General features: G+C 39.4%; 1 protein-coding gene across 2 annotated transcripts in view; it reads left to right on the plus strand.

The window, feature by feature from the left end:
* The window catches only part of uri1 (URI1 prefoldin like chaperone), a 177,555-nt gene that overhangs the window by 120,479 nt on the left and 31,362 nt on the right, over positions 1-25,714 (plus strand). For both annotated transcript variants that reach the window (XM_028809670.2, XM_051932184.1), the window contains 2 exons: positions 15,693-15,784; positions 16,169-16,229. In XM_028809670.2, coding sequence (XP_028665503.1) covers positions 15,693-15,784; positions 16,169-16,229 — 153 coding nt within the window. The remainder of the gene's footprint in view (positions 1-15,692; positions 15,785-16,168; positions 16,230-25,714) is intronic.

Raw genomic sequence — 25,714 nt, forward strand, 5'->3', positions numbered from 1 at the left:
TATTGTTGAGTTAGCTTTCCTGCATTGATTAATGAATTAAACTCGTGTCTTACTGAGAGTCTGTAGGAAAAATATTCTTTCATTGATACACGTGATCTTTTCTGTGCTTGATTTTTTTTATATCTGCAAATGCCAGCACTCCATCCTTCCTGGCTAGTTGGAAACAGAATGGGGTATGTCAAAGTATCAAGTTTAGGAAAACAAATGTCCACGCGTTGGAATTATAGGTTGGTTGGTTCCATCAGGATGTAAATGCATGACAATATCGCAGTGAAACGGAGGCTCACCGTCTTTACTTTGAAACACAATTGCCACTTCATTAACGATGGGAACATTAAATCGTTTCGGATCCTGTTCTTTGTCCTTTATTAGCACTAAGGCAATTTTAGTTGGTGCCACATCCTCCGCCTCGGTTTTTGTATTGGCTTCTTTTTTAACCTCATGTAGCATTTTTATAGAGTTAGCTAAGGGTGATTATTTATGACTTCAGCTGTGTTTCTCATTATCAGCTCTGTGCATTGCTTGTTTTCAGGCAGGTTCATTCGTTGATAAACTGTGTCATCTAGATCTAACACATAGATTTGTGCAAATCTGCGGTCGTGATTTGGCTCAGGGTTCACAGTTCCAATCTGATGCAATATTTGTCCACATACGCGAAAGCAGTATGGGCCATTCCCAGGTGGTGGCTTGATATTAACCCCGGTAGATGCAAAAGCAAATGAACTATTGTAGGATCTAATGCATTCCATAAAGCTTTTACTTTCGGGTACATTGTTAGTCAAAAACAATGACTGCAAATGACACTCATTAATCCCAATGAATTTTCATGAACAGTGGACTCATTATAGAATGCGTTCTCAGCTACCTGGCGGAATGGTTCAGCGTCTGTCCGTCGTTCCTGTCTTTGGCTTTTTCTTCGTTGGAATACTGAACGTGTTAAACCTTTTAAACGACTTTGTAGCCTTTCTGCCGTTTCTTTTTGGATCCGTGCCTCTCTTGCATCTGGTGTTGCAGAAGCGCGTTGTAGGCGCCTTCGTTCATTGTTTTTATCCTTTCGGGCTCGTTTTTGTATTTCCGTTAGTTGAGCTGTTTCTTTTTGGAGCCGTGACTTCTTTGTTTCTGGTGTTTGTGAAGCGCGTTGTAGGAGCCTCCGTTTATTGTTTTTATCCATGCGGTCTCGTTTTTGTTTCTCTGTGGCTGTGTTGTTAGGTACAACTCTTACTTTTAATACTGAATTTCCGTTATGGCGGAGCCTCCGTTTATTGTTTTTATCCATGTGGTCCCGTTTTTGTTTCTCTGTGGCTGTGTTGTTAGGTACAACTCTTACTTTTAATACTGAATTTCCGTTATGGCACAGTGGATTAGAGCAGGTTTAGTTCACAGGTTGTGTTGTTTGGGCGCCACCTACTGACTCTGAAAAGCCGCTGGGTTTGACCTTGAGGTGCAGTGCGCATGCGGTGTGTCCGCCATCCGTGCATAAATTAAGCTGTGGTTTAGTAATACAGATATGCTCAATAACAATTATTGTAGAATGATTCTAAATAAAAATGTTATGGATTAAATGTGGATGCACTACAAATCTCCAAAATTATTTGATTCATGGTTGTTCTTTAAATGTTCAACCATACAGACACATTATTTAAAGATTTTGTTAATTTTTGTATTTTTATTTGAAACAGAAAACAAAAGTTTGAAGCATGCAGTGAAAATAAATGGAAAGAGGGACTGAACTTAAATTCTTAATTTAAAATAATAATATCTGAGATAGAGAGAGAGAGGTTAGGAGCATGCGCTGATACAGCTCATGTGCTGCAGAATAAACCTTAAAAAAAAAAAAAAATATATATATATATATATATATATATACTAGCCATGTGCGCCCACCTACGTTGCGCGTGTTAAAGTTGTCTGTGAAGGGCTCCCTGTTTAAACGCGGCTGCCAGTCGTGAACTGGGCCCTTCGTCGCACAGCATTATGATTTTTTATAAGGGAAACAAAATTACAAAACAAAACCCTTGGACATTGATTCGATAGGAACGGCCTACTCAGAATCACTGCCCAAATAGTAAATATGTGGTGGTGAAGGAGCATTTCTGCTTCTCTCCGTTCACAGTCCGTCTCGTTTTCATGACGCTGTCGTTTCCTCTCACGATCTCTTCTCAACCTTTCTCCAATCTCGCAGGTTGCTTTGTGGCAATCCAAAGAGTAAGGAAGAACCAGTGCTTCTTTCTTGAACTCCAAACGCCGACTGATGGAAAATCACAGAAGTGCGTCTGACTTATATACTCTGACTGCCGACTCCAAGAGGTGGGTGAACATTCGATTTGGACGAAGTGCTGCCAACGACGGTCGATAGAAACACAAAAAACCACAGTCTCGACAATGAAGCAGGTGTCGATGCCAGATCTAAACACAAAGAGTGGTATCGACAGTGTTTGTAAACAAAAGTAACAACCAAGGTGTTGTGTATTCAGCCAGTACAAACAGCACAAAGTCTCCTTTAGTTCAGTCCTCTTTAATCACCACACTCCAACCTCATCCAACGATCCTCCCCCTCACTTCCTCTCCTCCTCCATCACTACTGTCCTCTACTGAACACAGCAGGAACACCACACAAGGCAGTGAATTCGCGGACAAACAAAGATCAAGATCCAAATGAAGATTATATATAAATATATATATATATATATATATATATATACACATATATACAGTGCATCCGGAAAGTATTCACAGCGCATCACTTTTTCCACATTTTGTTATGTTACAGACTTATTCCAAAATGGATTCAATTCATTTTTTCCCTCAGAATTCTATACACAACACCCCATAATGACAACGTGAAAAAAGTTTACTTGAGATTTTTGCAAATTTATTAAAAATAAAAAAAATTGAGAAAGCACATGTACATAAGTATTCACAGCCTTTGCCATGAAGCTCAAAATTGAGCTCACGAGCATCCTGTTTCCCCTGATCATCCTTGAGATGTTTCTGCAGCTTAATTGGAGTCCACCTGTGGTAAATTCAGTTGATTGGACGTGATTTGGAAAGGCACAAAACCTGTCTATATAAGGTCCCACAGTTGGCAGTTCATGTCAGAGCACAAACCAAGCATGAAGTCAAAGGACAGGATTGTCTCGAGGCACAAATCTGGGGAAGGTTACAGAAAAATTTCTGCTGCTTTGAAGGTCCCAATGAGCACAGTGGCCTCCATCATCCGTAAGTGGAAGAAGTTCGAAACCACCAGGACTCTTCCTAGAGCTGGCCGGCCATCTAAACTGAGCGATCGGTGGAGAAGGGCCTTAGTCAGGGAGGTGACCAAGAACCCGATGGTCACTCTGTCAGAGCTCCAGAGGTCCTCTGTGGAGAGAGGAGAACCTTCCAGAAGGACAACCATCTCTGCAGCAATCCACCAATCAGGCCTGTATGATAGAGTGGCCAGACGGAAGCCACTCCTTAGTAAAAGGCACATGGCAGCCTGCCTGGAGTTTGCCAAAAGGCACCTGAAGTACTCTCAGACCATGAGAAAGAAAATTCTCTGGTCTGATGAGACAAAGATTGAACTCTTTGGTGTGAATGCCAGGCGTCATGTTTGGAGGAAACCAGGCACCGCTCATCACCAGGCCAATACCATCCCTACAGTGAAGCATGGTGGTGGCAGCATCATGCTGTGGGGATGTTTTTCAGCGGCAGGGACTGGGAGACTAGTCAGGATAAAGGGAAAGATGACTGCAGCAATGTACAGAGACATCCTGGATGAAAACCTGCTCCAGAACGCTCTTGACCTCAGACTGGGGCGACGGTTCATCTGGAAAGATCTTAAAATAGCTGTGCACCGACGCTTCCCATCCAACCTGATGGAGCTTGAGAGGTGCTGCAAAGAAGAATGGGCAAAACTGGCCAAGGATAGGTGTACCACGCTTGTGGCATCATATTCAAAATGACTTGAGGCTGTAATTGCTGCCAAAGGTGCATTGACAAAGTATTGAGCAAAGGCTGTGAATACTTATGTACATGTGATTTCTCATTTTTTTTATTTTTAATAAATTTGCAAAAACCTCAAGTAAACTTTTTTCACGTTGTCATTATGGGGTGTTGTGTGTAGTATTCTGAGGAAAAAATTAATCCATTTTGGAATAAGGCTGTAACATAACAAAATGTGGAAAAAGTGATGCTCTGTGAATACTTTCCGGATGCACTGTATATATAATATATATTTCTGAATCTTTTGACTTTTAGAAAATATACCTTTTTGTTGTTTAAGGATTAAAAATAACATGATAAAAAGTTTGGATCTACAATGTAGTGAACCTATGCATATTGCTCTAAATCTCAAAATAAATTGCACAGCTCTGAAAATGTGCAAATTCCCCCTGTTAAAGCTTTGCTTTGTTAAGCCGCTACTTGCTATTAACAAATTTACTGATACACCTGAGGGTTTAAATGATGTGCAAGTATCATCAAAATCTGTCACAGAAATGAGAAGTGGCTGTGAATTCACCTGCAATGACCCCATTGGTTTTACGTTTTGTGCAAATTGTTTGTGGGAGATTTGTCAGGGGCTGTCAGTAAAACACAAACAAAGCAAGCATACAGACCAATGGAGACTGTAATTCCTGTTTAAAGTGTTTATAAAACATGCTAAGGTTTTTAATTAATTTTTTTTCAGTATACAGATTTGATCTCTGAGTGCAGTCCAAATGTAAAACATCTTTTTTTAATGTTTACTTTCCATATGTTATGTGCATATTTTTTATCAATATTTCAAAAACCTCTCAAAACTAAAATGCTGTTTGGCTTTGCTTTTTTCAGCATTCTGAAATTGTTTTTTGTAATGCTCAAGGGCTTGCATTTTTCACTCTATGTAGAGAAAAGCTAATCTTGGAACCTGCTAAAAGTCAACAAATTCATCATCTTTCATTTACATTGTCCAGATTGTATATTGGTAGAGTTTTAATAAATATACTGTTTAGTATTTGTAATGGCATTCTCAAAAAATAATGCTATTGATCTGACCTCATACCTAAAATAATATTCTTTTAGATGTAAACTTGGTTAGACACATTATCTGATTCGGTTTACTCAAGCAAAAACATTCCATAACCTTAACCTTTTCCCTGACCCTCCTGCTTTTAACAACTGCCGACATAGTTTTCTGCTGTTATGTGATCATGCTTGGATGAAATCTGTCAAACAGCTCCTTGAGTTATTAGGCTGTCTGCGTCTGACCTTTCCGCAATCAAAGATATATGACTTAAGGGCTCAGATTTGCCATGGCAACGGGTCCAATTTGCTGCCGTGAGAAAAGGTCTAATTGTTGCAGAAATTTAATGATCTAGAGCGACATCAGGGCTGTGAGATTTTATGAACTGTTTACGCTATAATTTTCCTTTGTTAATGCATTCAAGCTTAACCTGTTAAATGCCAGTTGCTTCATATCTACCAGTTAAATTTATATGTAAAATTCTTGGTTAAAGATAGTAAATAGTAAGAGTAAACAAAAGGCAGGTGCATCATATTAAATTTATTGTGAAAATAAGGTTATTACAGTTTATGAAGGGCATTTTCTGAATTGTAGAAGCTATGAAGGTATATTTCAAATGTTCTAATGGATAAGTTTAAATTATAGTAAAAGTCTTTTCACAGAGTAATTGTAGGAGAAATCCATTGTTGATTTAAGTATTATTAAACAGTGACAGCATACTGTCTACTGGATGGGTGAACCTTGCAGTGAGGAATTAATTCTAAAAATCACTTTCAGTGTCACAGTACGATTTTAAAAGCTGATGTACATTCTTTAAGTAGTCAATCAGCATGACTGCATGAGCCATGCCAAGAAGTTCATGTTTACACAAAGGGAATAGTAAGTATATGTTTGCAACATTTTGGTTAGCTGTAGAAATTGCTTTATTAGATACTGTTTTGGTGTGAATACAGGGAGAATATGCTTGCTTCCCAAAGTGGGAGTCCCACTACAGATCAAACTTGTGACCCAACTGGTTTGATGTGTCAATTTTTTTGTAAACCAGCAAGTAAACTAAATGTGAAAAAATGACTTCGCATATCATCTTTTAAATTCAGCAAAAAGGTTTACACAATCTCTCTAAAAGTAACACCATTATATATTCATTTGCATATTATGACAGGAAATCAAGCATTACAAAGAGGAAAGAAGCAAGGAATCTCATATAAGTTCTGAGATCTTCTCTTAGGGTTTTCATGGCAATCAAGGTTTAGGTGTATGATTATTTATGAATTATGATTGCCTGTCTAAAATAATTCCTTCAAGCATGGACAAGTCAAAAGATTCACAGATGGAAGGAAGATTATTTAGTGGTGATCCCAAAGAATGAAAGAAAAGAATGAAGAGAAAGAAACAAAGCACTGGTACAGTAAACTTAGAAATTCACACATTTAAAGTTTTATTGTTTGTTTTCTGTTGATCCCTTTCCTGCATATGTACTTGAGCAGCACACTAAAAATGTATGCTTGCAGCATGATGGTTATCTATATAAATTGCTTTATTGGATACTATTTTTGTAGGGAATAGCTGCTAATTTCAAAGCTGTCATGTGAATGTTTTGTATACTTTAGATGCAGTATATTTTAAATACTTTTTTGTGGACTGATCTGTTGCAATTTTTTATAGTAGTTTGTTAAATTATCTATCTATAGATCCATCCATCCATCATCCAACCTGCTTTATCCTAACTACAGGGTCACAGGGTTCTGCTGGAGCCAAACCCAAGCCAACACAGGACGCAAGGCAGGAAACAAACCCCAGGCAGTGCGCGTGCACATACCCACACACCAAGCACACACTAGGGACAATTTAGAATATTGCCAATACACCTAACCTGCATGTCTGTGGACTATGAGAGGAAACCCACGCAGACACGGGGAGAACATGCAAACTTCATGCAAGGAGGACCCTGCTACCCACTGTGCCACCATGCCGCCCTCCATCTATAGATCTTTTTACTAAATCCTCTTAATCCACTTTAGAGTGGGGGGAGCTAAAATCTTTACAAGCAGCATTGAATGGAAGATGGAAGCTAAAATAGAATGGGTCACCAATACAATTATGATATTCGAATGATTTCTGTAAAAAAGCTTTTCTCCAGGATTACATCTTGCCTGAAGAAGGGGCCTGAGTTGCCTCGAAAGCTTGCGTATTGTAATCTTTTTAGTTAGCCAATAAAAGGTGTCATTTTGCTTGACTTTTCACTACAACCAGGATTAGACAAAACCCAAAGAAATATAATGTAGGACACCAAAGTAGCCTGTACAGTTTTTTTTTTGTTTTTTTTAATTAAAGACTAGCGATGCATCATCATAAAAACAAATTATAATATTTACTATTATATTTAACAACAGTATAATGTCTCGCATATTAAATTCATTTGTAGATTTTTGGAACCTTTTTTGTTAAGTAAGTCAGGAATTATTATATCAACATTAAGAAAGTAAATTGATGGTACTTTGAAATGAAATTTTAGTTTAAAAAAGCTGCTGCATTGATTGCTTTGTCAAGTTTATAACTATAGTAATAGAATAGATGTTAGTATATTGGTTAAAACTCCACTGCTTGCTGGAACCTTGATTTGATTCTCCCCATATCCACATAGGTTTTCTTGGGCTACTCCAATTTCCTACCTCCTTATCACAAAGACATACATGTTAATTGGCAACCCTAACGTAATATCTTATGAGTGAGTAGTTTTGTGCGTGCCCTGAAAAGGATTGGCTCTTGTTTAAATTTGGTTCTTAATTGGTGCCCAATGCCCCTATGTTCAATTGCAGCACCCTGTGGAATTGTAAAGGACCTAAAAAACTCTCAGAATTGATTGATGTGTAATTATAACTATAATGATAAACAATAATATACCTTTAGCGATAAACTGTAACTCTCTCAGGCAATGTTTATGCCTTTACAGTTTTGTCACTTTTCATTCTAAGCCATTCCAGTGGGATTGTGATCAATCAAGCAGACTTTCTTCGTCTTTCTTTTACAATTTCCACTATTCAGAGAGCATTTACTATGAAAAGTAGCATAAGTTTGCTGAACTAATCAGAATGAGAAATTAATAGTCATGTATGCTGATTAGTACTGGGTGTGACATTAAACTGCATCCGGCCCTGCAGGCGGTCCTCCAACTTGCAGGGAAATCATGGGGGTTGGTGGCAGGATTGGCAGTCCAGCCACCATAAAAAAAACCTCAGAGTTCTGAGACAACAGAAAAGACTCCTTTTGCTCTCCGCGGAAGTAGCTCTGCTGCAGCCACCCATAGGAAGACTGCTCACATCATGAAAGGGATGGGGGAAAGCCCTTGGGAGCCCCATTCCCGGAAGAGTGGAAACCGTTGGAGAGCCAATGGGGTCAGGTCTGTTGGGGATTGGAACTGGTCTGGTGCTGAGGCATCGCCCGCTGCACGGCAGCACTCTGGTCCCAATTTGAGGCGGCCCATACGGGTGGACAAATGGAACGTCTTGTCTCTCCGGCAAGATGATCATCTTACTCTGCTGTTGGAGGAGCTATGTAAATTCCACATTTCAGTGTCGGCACTCTCTGAGGTGCGCAGACCGGGGACTGGCCAGATCTCTGTAGGTGGATACACCTTTTTTGGTCTGGTTGGTCTGATGGCTGTCATACCTGGGGAGAAGCTGTTGCTGTAGTGGATTGGCTTCTTCCGATGCTGTTCGATATCACTCCTTTCAACGAGCGTATTACAAGTCTCAGATTACGGCACTCCCTGGGTGCCTTGTCTGTTATCTCGGTGTATGCTCCGACCGTAGTGACTGATATCTCGGTGAGGGAGACATTTTATTCGCAGCTTCGCTCGGTGGTTGATGGGTGCCCGCGGGGTCATGGGTGATTTCAATGCAGCCATTGGCACTGACAGGGCTGGCTATGAGGATTGTCTTGGTCCCCATGGGTCTGGGGACTGTGGTGAAAGTGGCTCCATGTTCCTTGACTTTGCAAAAGGTCAGGGGCTGCAAATCGTTGGATGCTGGTTCCAGTGCTCAGAACTGTATCGTTGGACTTGGTACTCCAATACTGGTGGTGCGGTGAAGGAGATTGATCACATCCTCATGGGCGGATGCTGGAGGTTTTTGCAAAACTGCAGGGTCTACAGAAGGTGCCCAGTTTGAATTCTGGCCACAGACTTGTTATTGCTACTCTTAGGGCTCATTTATACTTCACGCTCAGAACGCGTACGCGCCCGCATCATGGCCACCAGGCGTTCTGAGCGTTCATTTGATGCGTCCTCTGAGCAGGTCCTCAGAAATTAACGTGACGTGTGCGCGAGTTGCAGTACCAGCAAAAAGTCAGGGGGCGCAGTGTGCTAAAAGTTGAAATGTGACGTCAGAGTCTCTGTTTACTATCTACATGTGACAGAAAGCCGCTTTGCGGATCCTACGAGATCGGTGTGCGCGCTTCGATATTTGATAAATGGTTCAATGTGGTGAAGCAAAATGCCGACATACAGATGTATTCATGGTGCTTTTATATTCAAGCGTCGCTTATTCCCTATCGTAATGACACGATACATTTTAAAATTCTCACATACCGTCTTCTGTGCTATTTTTTTTTCCTAGGGTTTCCTCTGCTCCTGACAGCAGCGAATCACCAGCAATAGATCGCCACACTGAGCACATTAAATGTATGATATTCCAACTCTCTTTAAATTTAGAATCCTTAGATTTATACTTTATCACTTTCATGATGGAAAGCATTAAAGTATGTATATTACATTTTACAGATAAATCAGTAATTTCGTTTAAGTAATGAATACTGTTAATAATTACACACATGGGGTGACACAGTGGTGGAGCGTTAGCGCTGCTGTCTTGCAGGGAGTCACGTCGCTGATATTCCCTGCCTGGAGTTTACACATTTTCCTGCTGGGTTTCCTCAGTGTGCTCCAGTTTCCTTCCAAAGATATGCAGATTTGGGGACTTGGTGCCGCTAAAATGACGCTAGTGTATGTGTGTGCTTGTATTCACCTTGCAATGAGCCGAGGCATCGTCCAGGGATTGTTTCTCACTCGTGCCCAATGCTTGCTGGAATGGACACATCCCTGGATTTAATCAATAAACATCCTTTTCAGAGATATTGCGGTACGGTGTCATCGGAATGTAATGGGTGTTCTAGGCAATTCACAACACAGAGAAGCCGAACATGTTCTCACCGTGATATCATTTCGCACTGCCACCTGACAGATTCCTCCAGATTTACATAAAGTACGCGCGCAAGTATAAACACTTCAATGCTTGCGTAGCAGGAGCGTCCTCTGCAGCATGCGTCGCGTGAAGTATAACTCCGGCCTTAGGATCCAGACTCCAAGACCAGGCTGTTTCTAATGAGTTTGCACGCATTTTGTGCGAGGAACTTGCAGATTTGGGTACGACTGCCGATCCTAATGTGATGTGGGAGACCTTCCGTGACAAGACCCTGAAGGTTGTGTTGGTGTTACCAGTGTTCCCAGAAGGAGGTGTTTCATGTCGCGGGGCACCCTGGATATCATCAAAAGGATTAGTTCTTCAAAGTTGATCCTCTGGCTAGGACGTTGGATATCTCTGGGTTCACGGTTCTTGAGGCCAATCCTCCATTTAGCTGTGAACCACCTAATCTCACTGAGATTGCACAGTAGGTGAACCAGCTGAGGTGTGGGAGGGGGGTTTGGGGGAGGCTGCAGGGATCTGTGGTATCCAGGGTGAACTTCTCCAGGCTGGTGGTAAGGCTGTCCTCCTGGTATTGCAAGCAATCTTTGCTTCCATTTGGGAGACTGGCATCATTCCAACTGACTGGAACATGGGACTTGTCGGCCCTATCTGGAAAGGAAAGGGAAGGGTGATTGCCTGGATTGAAGCAACTACAAGGGGAAAACACTGCTCCCTGTGCCAGGTAAGGTCCTTGCTAGGGTCATCCTCAATAGGATCCGTGATCACTTGCTTACTTACCAGCGACCGGAACAGTCTGGTTTTACGCCTAAGAAGTCTACCATCGACCGCATCCTGGCACTGAGGGTTCTCATGGACCGCAAACATGAATATCGGCAGAGTTTCTTTGCAGCCTTTGTCAATTTTCTCAAAGCGTTCAACTCAGTTGATCGAGCTGACCTGTGGGACATCCTGACGGTTCACGGGATCCCCTCGAGGTTGTTGGATATCATGACCGGCCTGTACACTGGTACTGTGAGTGCTGTGCAGAGTGGAGACAGAACCTCTGCGTTTTTCCCCAGTTGATTCTGAGGTTCATCAGGGGTGTGTACTTGCTCCTACTCTGTTCAGTGCTTGCATGGACTGGGTGTTGGGCAAGGTCGTGGGGTCCAGCGGCTGTGGGGCATCTGTTGGTGAAGAAAGATTCACAGATCTTAACTTTGCTGATGATGCTCTGATCTTCGCGGAGTCAATGGAGGCTCTGATCAGGGCGCTCGAGAGACCAAGCGAGGAGTCCGAGTGTCTGGGCTTCCAAGTGTCCTGGATAAAAAACCAAGATCCAGGCCTTTAATGACCTCTTGGGCACAGCCGTCAGCAGTGTGTCTGTTTGCGGAGAGAGTGTCGACCTTGTCGAGAGGTTTACTTACCTTGGCAGTGACATTCATGTCTCTGGTGACTCTTCCTATGAAGTCAGTAGATGGATTGGGAGAGCATGGGGGGTCATGAGGTCACTGGAAATGGGTGTGTGGCGCTCCCGATATCTATGCAAAAGGACGAAGGCCCAAGTCTTTATAGAGTCCTGGTGCTTCTTGTCTTGCTATATGTTTGCGAGACATGGACACTATCCAGTGACCTGAGATGAAGACTGAACTCCTTTGGTACTGTTTCTCTCCAGAAAATCCTTGGGTACCATTGGTTTGACTTTGTGTTGAATGAGCGGTTATTCATGGAGTCCCGAATTAGGCACATTGCCTGCATTGTGGGGGAGCGTCAGTTACGGCACTACAGCCATGTGGCGCATTTCCCTGAGGGTGATCCGGCTCGTAAGATTCTCATTGCTGGGGACCCGAGTGGCTGGACCAGGCCAAGGGGTCGTGCACATAATACCTGGTTGCAGCAGATAGAGGGTCATTTCCGGAGGGTGGGACTGGACCGTGTGTCTTCCTAGGGGGTTGCCGACCGGGATCCTGAGTTGTTTCGTCATGTAGTGGGTGCAGCAATGCACTGTACCAGTGCATGCTCCTCGACTTGACTTGACTATGCTGATTATCTTCTCAGTTGTACTAGTTGAATACAAATATTTGTATGCTACAGATGGCATAGTTTAAAAGTCCAGATTGTGTTTGGGCCTGTTGTATATTTCTAGACTGGGATAGTTTTAGTATGAATGTTTTGTACATTTTTTCATGCATTTAAATTCAGAAGTTCGTATTTCTTCAGATACTTAGAAAGACTGTTGATTATATATGTTATCTGATATTATTTCTCCATGAGTGAATAAGGGTGTACTCACACTGGTAATTCATTCCATGCCCGAGCACGTTTGTCCACATGTAACCCCACAAAGTCTAGTTCATTTGACTTGTGTGATCGGTCCATGCTGGGCCAACCATACCGTGACCTGGCCCGCTTAGAAGAGGTGGGTGTGAGCACGGTTCAGTAGTATGCGGGAACAATGTGATCGCTAAACGTGCCCAAGCATGGAAAACAGACTTGACGTCAATTATGCTACCAGTCAGAAAGTTCAATTCTCATTTCATTCAATACTATTTGAGTTAAAAACAGGGTACACATGAACATGAATTGTAGTTGGTAAGAAAAGCTGCAAATTCCTCTCAACATCATTTGTCTCCATAAAAAATCTTCTTGTGCGTGCAGCACGGTTAACAGGAAAATGCTGAGCTGCACACTCAATAAATTATCTGTAAGACTGTAGAGCGTTATCCTGCCCTACGCAATTCCAAAATTACCACAAAATAGGTAAAACCAATTTGACATGCATGCTGTCACTTTGTGTTCGAATCTTGGTTTGGCTTTACACAAAGTCGCATGATCATGACGAAAGCGTGCCCAGACCCAGAACGCTAAGGGCAGTGTGAGTGTTGGGTAACATTTTTCATTTTTGGGGTGGGGGGTATGCGCAGGGCACATTCAGGGGGGACAGTCGCATATGGACATGGTATAGAACAAACATGCTTAGTGTGAGTACACCTTAACTGTGGCTATGTATGTATCTCACTTATTTTCTGGCATCTTCTTCCTTGTAGATTATTGCTACTTATGCTGGTGTTGCAAACAACACTAAAACACAGGTTTTGAACATTAAGGGTCGGTGATGATTCACTGATTTGTAAATTTTGTCTAAATTATGCATGTTATAATTTGTTATAAGTGGAGTCTTGTCCTTTAGTTTAATTTAAGGTTCAGTACAGTATTCCTAACTAGATACTTTTCAGGATCTGTTTGTAATCGTTAGATATAAAATGACCTATGACTATGTTTCAAGAATACTTCAAGAAGTGATCAAATGACAACACCTGTGCAACAGGACATGTGTCACTTTTCTGTGAAGTACAGTTAAGCAGTATGGCCTGAATACTACTAATTGGGAAGTCACCAGAGAGCTCCATTCCTACTTTAGACAAAGCATGATGGTAGCAGCAGAATGATGTATGTTCACTTCAATTGCCACTGATTCTTTTTTTACTGCTACTGTACATCTTTAGTAGTGAACATTGTGTTTGTATCCTTCTGGTGTTGACTCCTAGAGTAACACCCAGTCCATTGTCGATTAAAAACAAAATAAACCAATGATCAATTTTCTTGAAGTTTTTTTTTTTTCCACAACTTGAGTATAATCATCACCCATCCATTTTGAAAGTCTCTTTTTACAGGATTAAACTAGTAGTCGGGCCTATACCAGACACTAGTTCATCACAGGAAATACATAGAGCCACAGTAACATCTAGCCAATTTACCATCAACAGCTAACCTAGCATGCACATCTTTTATAGCTGGGCAATATCCTGGTAGTAATTTACCCAAATGTAGGAAGAACATGCAGTCATATACTGTGAGCAAGCATTTAAGTCCACATTCCAGAAGCTTTGTATTTTAGACTGTTTGAGTAGTTCTCTGTGCTGATTCGTACTGCATCAGATCAACAGATCAGATCAGTTATAAAAGGACTTAAATTCATATTTGTACATATTACCAGGAAGAGTGTGATAGTCGTGTTGCGCTAATGGAAACAATGTATAGTATGCTTAGTGGTTATGATATAAATAAGAGTATGAGAAGGTCTTCAACCTTCTTTCCACTGTAATCCTTATTGCTTGATAGTAACTCATTGGGAGAATGTGTTGTCTTTATATGTACTCAAACCCCTTCATAGTCTTAGCCACTTGTCTTTTCATGAACATTTTAAGCTTCAACAAACTTGAACATTAATTTTAGAAGAAGTAAAAATACCCCAGCAGCCGTTGTGTTATAGTCACATTATTTGTTTATTTACTTGTATTTATTGAACACAAGTGACTTACAGATCATAATACTGTTTTCATTGTTTCTAATAATTGAAGAAAGTAGTGGGATTGTACCCGCTTTGTTTTACATTCCAATATAAGTTAACTTAGTTGTGATGATTTTATACTTTATTTTCTTTTGCTTTCAGGACGTCATTTATGCTTACTTAAATATTAGAAGCAAGATGAGCTTTTAGATTGTCTAGATTTTTTATTTGCCCATGTTTCATTTGAATATAATATGTAAGCTAAGTAGGGAGTAAGAAGAAAAACGATATGGTTGGAATTTTAATTACTTTTTTTTAGAGATTGTTTCTCTTTTCTAGCTCAGTGAAAGAATGATTTAAAAAATGTTGCTGGTCTTAATGTAATAGGGATTTGTATTTCTTTGCATTATCCCACTTAAAAATAGATTATTACAATGATTTTGACTTTTTGAAGTCTCCTCTTTGCCAACTCAGGGTTACATTCTATTACGTATGGTAATGGTTGCTATTCATAACTGTGAATAAAACCTGCACAATTCATTAGGTTTTTATACGTAAGTTTGAAGTTGTATTTTGAAAAACATACTAAAGCAATAAAGTGGAGAAGATGTTAAAGTGTGCAGTTTGACAGAAAGAATAGGTAAATTTATGTTTTGTACATTGTGCATGACTTCTTACATATATTTACTATATAAGATATGTAAAATAAGCATGTGTAATAGGAACATGCTCAAATGATTTGCTCTAAATCTGTTTCTTTTAACTAACATTTTAGTTTCACATCTTAAATATATGCAGGTGTGATTCAGTGTGAAACTGAAATAGGACAATAGTTATAGATGGAACTGGCATGTGATTATAAATATAAGGGAATAACACCATATAAGTACAATATTTCAGTAAATGTACACCTGTCTCTGAGATAAATACATGATGGTAATTACTTGTCTAACCTAAATCTCTTTCCACCAGATGTTGCTAAAATAATGTGAGACACAGACAAATTACTTGATGCAGTTTAGGCAGCACATAAATGTAGACATTTTAATCATCTTTTCCTTGACCCTTTTAGAAGTCATTGCATTTGAATGAAGTATGCAAAATCTAATTGTAAAGGTGCTGCGATCAGGCAATTTTTTTTTCTTACTTTATTCTGCTACAGATATAAAAGATTATAATATGGTGTAACCTTTCTTGGTAATATGCTATTTACTTTATACTTTATTTATTTTTTCAGATGTCAAGAATATTTTGGAGGACTTGCACAAAGTAGTTAAGAATTTTGAAGCCAGAGTTGGATTAACTGAAAATTTAGAGAAACTCTCCACAGTAAGATGCATAAAGAGTCAATAACTCATTACTTTAAGACTGACATCTGCATCCATTAGAGTAATCAACATTTTCCTGAAATGTCATATTTGAATAACTTTCAAATATTTAATATATGTCCTGTTTTAAAAGACTGATACGCTTGCACAGTTTAATAATATTCTTTCCTAAGTTACTTCAAAGTGAAATGCCTTTAATGGGCATATTATGTTTAAAACATATTTAATTGTACAATGTGATTTCTTTTACTTTTCAATATGTAATGGAAGCCAGTTTTTTTTTTTTTTTTTGCTGTTTATGTCACTTGAAATTTAAATAAACTAATCTTTTGTAAGGCGCATAGTGTTCCCCCAGTGACTTTTATAACCTGTTCTTCTTAATTAGGGAAAAGAAGGCTTTGTGGACATTAGAGAAGAGGTTGAAAACGAAGAAATCTTTACCAAAGGTAATTGTTACATGCTTGCTGGCATCTCTTCATTACTTTCATAAAGCTAACTGGCTAGGAATGCAATTAACAGTAAAATTTCAATTTGTGGCTACAGTTGTAAGTTATTCACAAGTGTATAACAAAATAAAGCAAAGAGCTCTGATTGGAATTTATTACTTTGTGCCCTGTGTAATTTCAATTATGTATGTCAATTTTGAAAATCAGCAGACATGTACTAATAAGTTATTAGGTAATTTTTAAAGCGTTTTCACATGCCGTATTCCGAATATGTTCAGTAACATGGGAATTTTTTGAGCAGCATCAAATATTTACTGAGTCTGTCTTGTTAGTTTTGAAAGCCTGCCTTGGTAAAGGTGGACGATGAATGTTTTAAACCAAACAGATTAACCAAACTTTCAAATGACCTTTCCACTGCTTTCCCAATGTTGAACTTTATGCATATTCACTCCCTTGATGCCTGTTGTATATGATACCTTGAAGCATTATGTGAGATATGTTATTTAGCTGAAGTAGATGTGTGGATATCTATAAGAGTGTATATCTTTGTTTAAAGAAATATTTGTCCTAAGTGGAACCTATAATTATAGGTACATTTTATTAATAAACTGTCAATGTGAGGTCTGAATCTTTTTCATCCATTTAAATGGTAATGCATGATTCAACAATTTTGAATGTTTGTATTCTATTTGTGTTTGTATTTTCGGAAGCTATTACATTGTTGGAAGTAAGAAATATGCCTCTCTAACTATTATATCTATTTAAAACTGTTGGATGTTTTTCGCTTTTTCATTAAGTTTAAAAAAAACTAAAAACACAAGGTTTTATATAATTTAAGTACACTCCTAAGTATTTCAGTGCAGGAATAAATACATTTTGGTGTAGTAGTCTTATTTAAAGATTACAAAGAAAAAGTGAAAAGAAGCATGGTAATATTTGTATAATCAGAGATTTGTAAGCTAGGTAGATACATTTGTATCTGTTGAGTATGATCAGCTTTCAGTATAATGCTTACTTTATGTAGGTAAAGGTTACCACACAATGCAAAAACTTTTGACTAGATATCTACTGGCTGAATGTGATTTTTTTTTTTTTTTCTGAACTGAAATAGTAGTTTGTAGGAGATGAGTAACTAGCATTTTACCTTGATATAGGTAATGTAAAAATGAATTTTGTAATAATTTCCCCACAGAGTAGTAATTGTTTGAAGTGATGATCTGGTATTGCAGAACATTTTTGTGGTCTGTAGGGCATTAGTTGAAGACTCACCCAAACAACGTGAGTGTCTCATGGCATTTCTCTGTGAAGTGTAATTCACAGTAGATTGTTGGCAGTCTTAAGTGGAAGCAATTGAGGTTGAAGCATATTTTTGGACCAACTGAGCAATTAATTCTATCTAAGGTTTATTTCTTTACCTTATCTGACTTTCAAGGTTTGGGGACACTTTACTCTGAACACAGAATAAAAAGGTTATGAGTTGCAAAATGTGTAGGTCTGACCTTGTATGGCATATCGCTGATGCACAAACATTTCAACAGGAAACATACCGTTATGGAGGAGTAAGACTTGCCGTTATCCCAGTGAGTTGAATGTCACTTCAGCGTTATGTGATACATATATATGAACGTAAATGTTTGCTAGGCTAGGCATAATGACATGACTTTCGGTTTGAAATGAGGAATAAATTGAGTAATAGTCCAGCTCTCTACAAGGCACTAGCAATTAAAAGGCTCGAACAGGGGTCGGCAACCTTTTTAAAGGAAAGAGCCATTTTATCCTAAATGTTTGACCTGGAATTTAAACCCAACCACAGAGGATGCACAAACCAGTATGTACGTCAGGGAGTAAGGCCAGGTGGATCGGGGATGGATTCAAATTGTTTTGTCATGGTGTGGATGGGAGGAGAAATAGGGTAGGGGTTATTCTGAAGGAATAGTATGTCAACAGTGTTTTGGAGGTGTAAAGAGTGTCAGACAGAGTGATGATTATGAAGCTGGATATTGAAGGTGTAATGATGACTGTTACTAGTGCATATGCCCCGCAAGTTGGCTTTGTGATGTATGAGAGAGAAAGCTTCTGGAGTGAGTTGGATGAAGTGATGGACAGTGTACCCAAGGGACAGAGAGTGCTGATTGGAGCGAATTTCAATGGACATGTTGGTCGAGGGAACAGAGTGGATGAGGAGGTGATGGGTAGGTATGATGTCAAGGAGAGGAATGAAGAAGGTCTGATAATAGTGGATTTTGCAAAAATATGGCTGTGGTGAATACGTATTTTAAGAAGGAGGAGGAACATAGGGTGACGTACAAGAACAGAGGAAAATGTACACAGGTAGATTACATCCTATGCAGAAGGGTCAATCTAAAGGAGACTGAATACTGCAAAGTGGTGGCAGGGGAAAGTGTAGCTAGGCAGCATAGGATGGTGGCCTATAGGATGATGTTGGAGATCAAGAAGAAGGGGAGAGTGAAGGCAGAGCCAAGGATGAAATGTTGGAAGTTGTAAAAGGAAGACTGCAAGGTCGAGTTCAGTGAGGTGGTAAGACAGGCACTGGGTAGCAGTGAAGAGTTGCCAGATAGCTGGGCAACTACAGCAGAAGTAATTGGACACTAAGGAGGGAGAAAATAACCTGTAACGATTGGCTAAACAGAGGTACTGAGCTGGGAATGATCTGCAGCAGGTTAGGGTGATAAAGGATAAAGATGGAAATGTACTCACAAGCGTGGAGGGTGTGTTGAGCTGATGGAAAGAGTACTTTGAGTGGCTGATGAATGAAGAGAATGAGAAAGAGAGAGAGAGAAGGTTGGATGATGTAGTGATAGTGAATCAGGAAGTGCAACAGATTAGCAAGGAGGAAGCAAGAACAGCTATGAAGAGGATGAAGAATGGAAAGGCTGTTGGTCCAGTTGACATACCTGTGGAAGCATGGAGGTGTTTAGGAGAGATGGCAGTGGAGTTTTTAAACAGATTGCATTCAACATTCTTGGAAAGTGAGTGGATGCCTGATTAGTAGAGAACAAATGTACTGGTACAGATTTTTAAGAATAAGGGGGATATGCAGAGCAGTTGTAACTACAGGGGGATAAAATTGATGAGCCACATCATGAAGTTATGGGAAAGAGTAGTGGAAGCTAGGTTAACAAGGGAGATGATGATTAGTGAGCAGCAGTATGGTTTCATGCCTGGAAAGAGCACCACAGATGGCGATGTTTGCTCTGAGGGTGTTGATGGAGAAGTATACAGAAGGAGTTGCATTGTGCCTTTGTGGACCTGGAATAATCTTATGACAAGGTGCCTCGAGAGGAGTTGTGGTATTATATGAGGAAGTCGGGAGTGGCAGAGAGGTATGTAAGAGTTATACAGGATATGTATAAGGGAAGTGTCAGTGGTGAAATCTGCAATAGGAGTGACAGATGCATTCAACGTGGAGGTGGAAATTACATCAGGGATCAGCTGTGAGCCCTTTCTTATTTGCAATGTTGATGGACAGGTTGACAGATGAGATTAGACAGGAGTCCCTGTGGACTATGATGTTTACTGATGACATTGTGATCTGTAGCGAGAGTAGGGAGCAGATTGAGGAGACCCTGGAGAGGTGAAGATACACTCTAGAGAGGAGAGGGATGAAGGTCAGTAGGAAGAAGACAGAATACATGTGTGTAGGTGAAATTGAGGTCAGTGGAATGATGAGGATGCAGGGAGTAGAGTTGGTGAAGCCGAATGAGTTTAAATACATGGGATCAGCAGTACAGAGTAATGGGGATTGTGGAAGAGAGGTGAAAAAGAGAGTATAGGCAGGGTGGAATGGGTGGACGAGAGTGTCAGGAGTAATTTGTGACAGGTGGGTATGAGCAAGAGTGAAAGGGAAGGTCTGTAGGATGATAGTGGGACCAGCTATGTTATATGGGTTGGAGACAGTGGAGCTAACAAAAAAACAGGAGACAGAGCTGAAGGTGGCAGAGTTAAAGATGTTAAGATTTGTATTGAGCGTGACAAGGATGGACAGGATTAGAAATGAGTACATTAGAGGGTTAGTTAAGGTTGGACAGCTTGGAGGCAAAGTTAGAGAGGTGAGATTGCGTTGGTTTGGACATGTGCAGAGGAGGGATGCTTGGTATATTGGGAAAAGGATGCTAAGGATAGAGCTGCCAGGCAAGATGAAAAGAGGAAGGCATAAGAGAAGGTTTATGGATGTGGTGAGAGGGGTCATGAAGATGATGTATGTAACAGAGCAAGATGCAGAGGACATGAAGATTTAGAAAAAGCTTTGGCAACCCCTAACAGAAGCAACCAAAAGAAAAAGTAGTTTGACCCAAGATTTACAAAGAGCCACAATGGGTGGAGAAGGTTTGAGATACGATTTTTTTAATGTGATATGGGTATATATGCATTTAACACAAAAACAAAACTTCGATTACTTATCTCTCTATTATAAAAAAAAAAAATTCTGGAAAGCAAAAGCAAGGCTAAGATACGTGATCTTCTCGGAAGACATTTAAAAGACCCGCGAGACAAAAGAGACTTGCCACGGTGCGGCTCGCGGGGACCGTAAATATGAGACTTGGTGCCAAGAGATTGTCCCAGGGCCGTCTCGCGGGGACGTGGAACATGAGATTCTTGCAAGACACGCCCTACTTACAAAAGATATCATATATGAGCACACCCATCAAAAAAAAACTCGGTCGTGTAAAAGCACATAGTACACACAGATCATGTGCTCTCAGCACATATAAAGCGTATAAGGACAATACGGAGAATAGAGACCCAAAGGCGTTGGAAAGAAAAGAAGGCAGATTGTGAAAGTGTGGAATTCAAAAGGCTCAAACAAACTATGGCGCGATACACATTCAGAGAAAGGTACAGAATATGAAAGCAGTAAAATTCGAAAGTATTGTAGCGTCCCAGCCAGGTTGAGGGCTTTTTGGTTTGAAGTGACTGTTAGATCCGATTGAGGGAGGGCGGAGTACAGCACGGCAGACTGATAGCGGGGTATTGATTGATGCAGTAAGGGGGGGCGTTGGAGAGGGTGCTAGAAAGTTGTGTTTGGGGTTAGGAAGTCGGCGATTGTTCAAGTAAAACTTTTGTAACACTTTATCATGTCAGTCGCTACAGTATCAAAGAAAATATCACATTTCCGCAAACAAAAGGTGATTAATCATCAGAACCAGGTGTAATTGAAAAAATTGCAGGACAAATCGAGGTCAGAAATAAAAGGCAGAGTAGACAAAAAAGTCTTTTCGCATTCACATCATTCAATGCATAAAACGTGGATTTACACAATAATGGACCATACGCTATGAGAATCTGTGGTCCCGGAAAAGTTTAAGCAATGACAAGTTAAGTTTCAAAGAATACACAATTCGGTCGGGTGTATATTGATAATCACGGAGGAGCAATGCAAATTTTAACAGGCAAAAAGAAAGGTAATGTATATATTCTGCGAATAACATTACACACCAAAGGAGATCGTGATATGCCATTTGTATTAAAATGTTTACAGTTTACCATGAGAATAGCTTTTACTATGACAATCAATAAATCACAGGGACAAACATTAGAAAAATTAATTTATTACAGAAACAGAAACAATATTCACTCATGGGCAGTTATACGTTGCGTTATCACAATGTGTCTCCAAAAAATATTGTTTTTAATGAAGTGCAAATAATGAAATTGAAACAATTCCAAAGAAAAAAGAAATTTAAAATTGTATATCCGATTAACCAAACACAGGAGTTGGTGAAGCCCCCTAGTAGGAAATAAAGAAAAACAATTTAATGAAACTTCTGACACTGCATTTTCGCAGAGTTGTTTCATGTTCAGTGAGTAATTGGAAGTCTTCAATTTTAAACAGGATTCCAAGCTTACATCATTAAGCTGACATCTTAGCTTGCATTTGATATCAATAATGTTTGAGAAAGTCTGCTCACAAGAATAAGCAGACCCAAAAATCATCAAAATTCCAAACACTACTATTTTGAGTTGATTATAATAGTCTAGAAGGCTGTTCCATGTTTCGAAAATCAGTTGGTCCTCCTTTCAACAGTTGGAAAATTCCATCCATGTATAATTCATGGCAAAGTTGCCTTTTCTGTTTCCAGGTTTGCTAGTTCCACTTGTAAAGATACACATTTTGAGGACCACAAATCTTTGCTTTTCAAGTCTGTTAGTTGTAGTTTAAACTGAGCTCTGTCAACTGTTGGAAACAGCGAAAATGTATATGATTGAAATTTGCACACGTGGTTTTGTCAAAAACGAAAGAATCGACTTTTCATCTCTGAAATCTTTGAAGCGACCATAAATTAATTATGCATTTTTGCAATAGTTGCCAGAAAGAACTTGCTATCAGTGACACTTCCAGTAGTTTCTAGGTGTTTGTTTTTAAAGTTTCGAAATGAAACATTTCCATTCTTCAAGTCTTCTGCAAACAAAAGTAGTTTTGTTTGAAGAGGTTAACAAAGCCTTTATTTTTACCCATCATTACTGGGTGCTCCATCTGTAGCAATAGATACCAGTTTTTTGATGTTGATTTCCCTAACAGTCAAAAGTTCCAAAATTGATGCAGACATATCTTCACCTCCAGTTTGTCCTGGAGGTGTCAAAGCCAATAATTCTTCATGAAACCATTATTGAAAACATACTGTCCCTGAAGGCTAATTTGTGCAATTTCCTTCACGTGACGACTCGTCACATGCCAAAGAAAATGCGCATTCTGGTTTTATTTCGTTACTCTGTTGATCTGTCACATTCTTACCCATCTTAATGATTCTGTCGTGAACGGTATTTTGCGGTTAGTGGAGTGTTCTTTAATTTTTTTAATAATATTTTCTTTACTTTTGAAGTCAGAGTAGAGATGTTCGGCCAAATTTAAAAAGCACTTTTTTATTTTTTATACATATTCTACATCTGTTAAATGATTTCTGTGCTTTGCAATCTAACAAGAAACAGCAAAACTTGCTGATTGTGGCACATTTTGCTTTAAATTCTGCCCCCATTTTTTCTTTCTTCTCCAAATTAATTTTATTATTTTTTTGCGAATGTGTCGCGCTTTGTTAAAAAGTGACATTCGAGGTTTGATTTTATGTTATTGGATAACAATTCATTGCAAATTATATATGTCAGAATACTCAGAGGTTTGCATCTCAGTTTTAAATCACTCTGATGTGTAACCGCACAAAGGTGACCACAACAACAACAACAACATATATTTATATAACACATTTTCATAAAAATGATGTAGATCAAAGAGCTTTACAAAATGAAGAAAGAAAAATATAAAAACAAGGTTAGGCAATACTAAGTAACAAAAAATAAAGTAAGGTCCGATGGCCAGGAGGACAGAAAAACCAAAAAAAAAAAAAACTCCACAGGGCTGGGGAAAAAAAAAAAAAAAAATTTGTAGGAGTTCTGAGGCCACAAGACCATCCAGCCCCCATTAATATGACAACACTCTTCAGTTCAGTAGTGATAGTCTTCACCCTCTCTCCACCTAAACCCCCCCCCCCCAACTCTGTTCAGCTCAATAGTCGTCTGTCCTTCACTCTCCTCTTTAACTGTGCTGAGAGAGCAGTGCAAAATGTACTCACCACTCTGAACTCAAGTGGCTTTTAATACATAAATAGGATAAAATATAATAATGTTTACGAAGACCTAGGAAGGCATGGTGACGATTAACCACAAAAAGCATATGAAAGAATTAAGAGTCCAATAAACGTTAAAGTGTACATCCAATCTCGGGAGCTGAAAAAAACTCTGGAGAGCATATGATTTGACCAAGCACGTAATCTCATCAAACAGAATGATTTTGAGGAAGATGTAGATGATGCGCTTAACACTAGAATTACCAGAGCCTACGAAAAAACCTGTAAATCTCTTTGCACCTCTCTGTCAGCGTCTTTTGTCTTCTAAATGTGTTGATAAGCCCAAGCAGCAAGCAGCCTGCTATACCATCCCCCCCACTGCCTCAGAACGAGCAAGAAGTCCTCCCAGTTCCTGCCTTGATTGATTATCTGGGAATGAGCTACCCAGAATTGTAAGGGGAAATAATTTGATGTGTGTTTTGTGTCTACAACAATCTGTGTAAACACATCGTTAACACAGAAACGTTTTTCATGTTTCAGTAATAAATAACAAAATGTAGACATGAACTGTGTAATGTGTGAAGGCTGATGGCCAAATATCAAATAAACACTTTCACAAAAGGTGCAAGTACAATACAACAGCTTCCATGGTGCTGTGGTTAAAGCTGCCGACTTGTAATTCGGAGGTCGTGAGTTCGAAACCACCTCCCCCACAAATTTGCTGATTTGAGTAGTGAGCTGCTCTTATTGTTAATATTGCACAATAAAAACTTATATTTGATTTGTGTCTGTAACATCTGGTGTAAATTTATAGTACTTGTAAAAGTTACCGTTTTTTTTTTTTTTCCACCTTTATTCTCTCAGTCACGATCACAATACAACATCGACCCCCCTAGATCTGACACAGTTACATTTTATCTGAAACTGGGAATAACTGTAGATGTGAGTGGTGTTTTGAGACAATGGAACTGGAAATTCTCTGATCTGGATGGATCAAAGCTGACAAGCAAACACTGCTGAATCTGCCCTCTTCGTATCTCACCATCGCTTTAATTTTTTTATTCAGTTTTATTGAGTGTTCCTGCTCACGCTGAATTAGTATGCACCTTTCTAGGCATGGAGATGGACAGTTTGACATCCATGGCAGAGCGACGGGCGCTCAAAAGGCTCCTATCAATTATGGAGAATTCAATGCATCCACTAAACAGTGTCATCTCCAGACAGAAGAGCAGCTTCAGCGACAGACTGCTGTCACTGTCCTGCTCCACTGACAGACTGAGGAGATCGTTCCTCCCCCAAACTATGTGACTCTTCAGTTCCACCCGGGGGGGTAAACGTTAACATTATTCAAAGTTATTGTGTGTTTTTACCTGCATTTTTATTACTCTTTAATTTAATATTGTTTTTGTATCAGTTTGCTGCTGCTGGAGTATGTGAATTTCCCCTTGGGATTAATAAAGTATCTTTCTTTCTTTCTTTCTTTCTTTCTTTCTTTCTTTCTTTCTTTCTTTCTTTCTTTCTTTCTTTCTTTCTTTCTTTCTTTCTTTCTTTCTTTCTTTCTTTCTTTCTTCTTCTTTCTTTCTTTCTTTCTTTCTTTCTTTCTTTCTTTCTTTCTTTCTTTCTTTCTTTCTTTCTTTCTTTCTTTCTTTTCTGACATTTTGAAGAAATCATTTTATGACCTGAATAGTACCAATTGGAAAACATTGTCGCACTAATGCAATATTATTTGAAAACGAACAGCGTCGGAATGGGTGTGAATTTATACTGGCCCTGTTAGTTAGAGTCAGATCAGAAGGGGGAGGGGGTCGAGGGAAAGTGTGAAAGTAACTGAGAGAATAAGAGTGAAAAAAAGCTAACTTTTAGAAGTGCCATACATTTACATCTGATCTGACGCTGTTCGTTTTC

The sequence above is a fragment of the Erpetoichthys calabaricus genome, chromosome 9, assembly GCF_900747795.2.
Source record: "Erpetoichthys calabaricus chromosome 9, fErpCal1.3, whole genome shotgun sequence".
Classification (NCBI taxonomy): domain Eukaryota; kingdom Metazoa; phylum Chordata; class Cladistia; order Polypteriformes; family Polypteridae; genus Erpetoichthys; species Erpetoichthys calabaricus.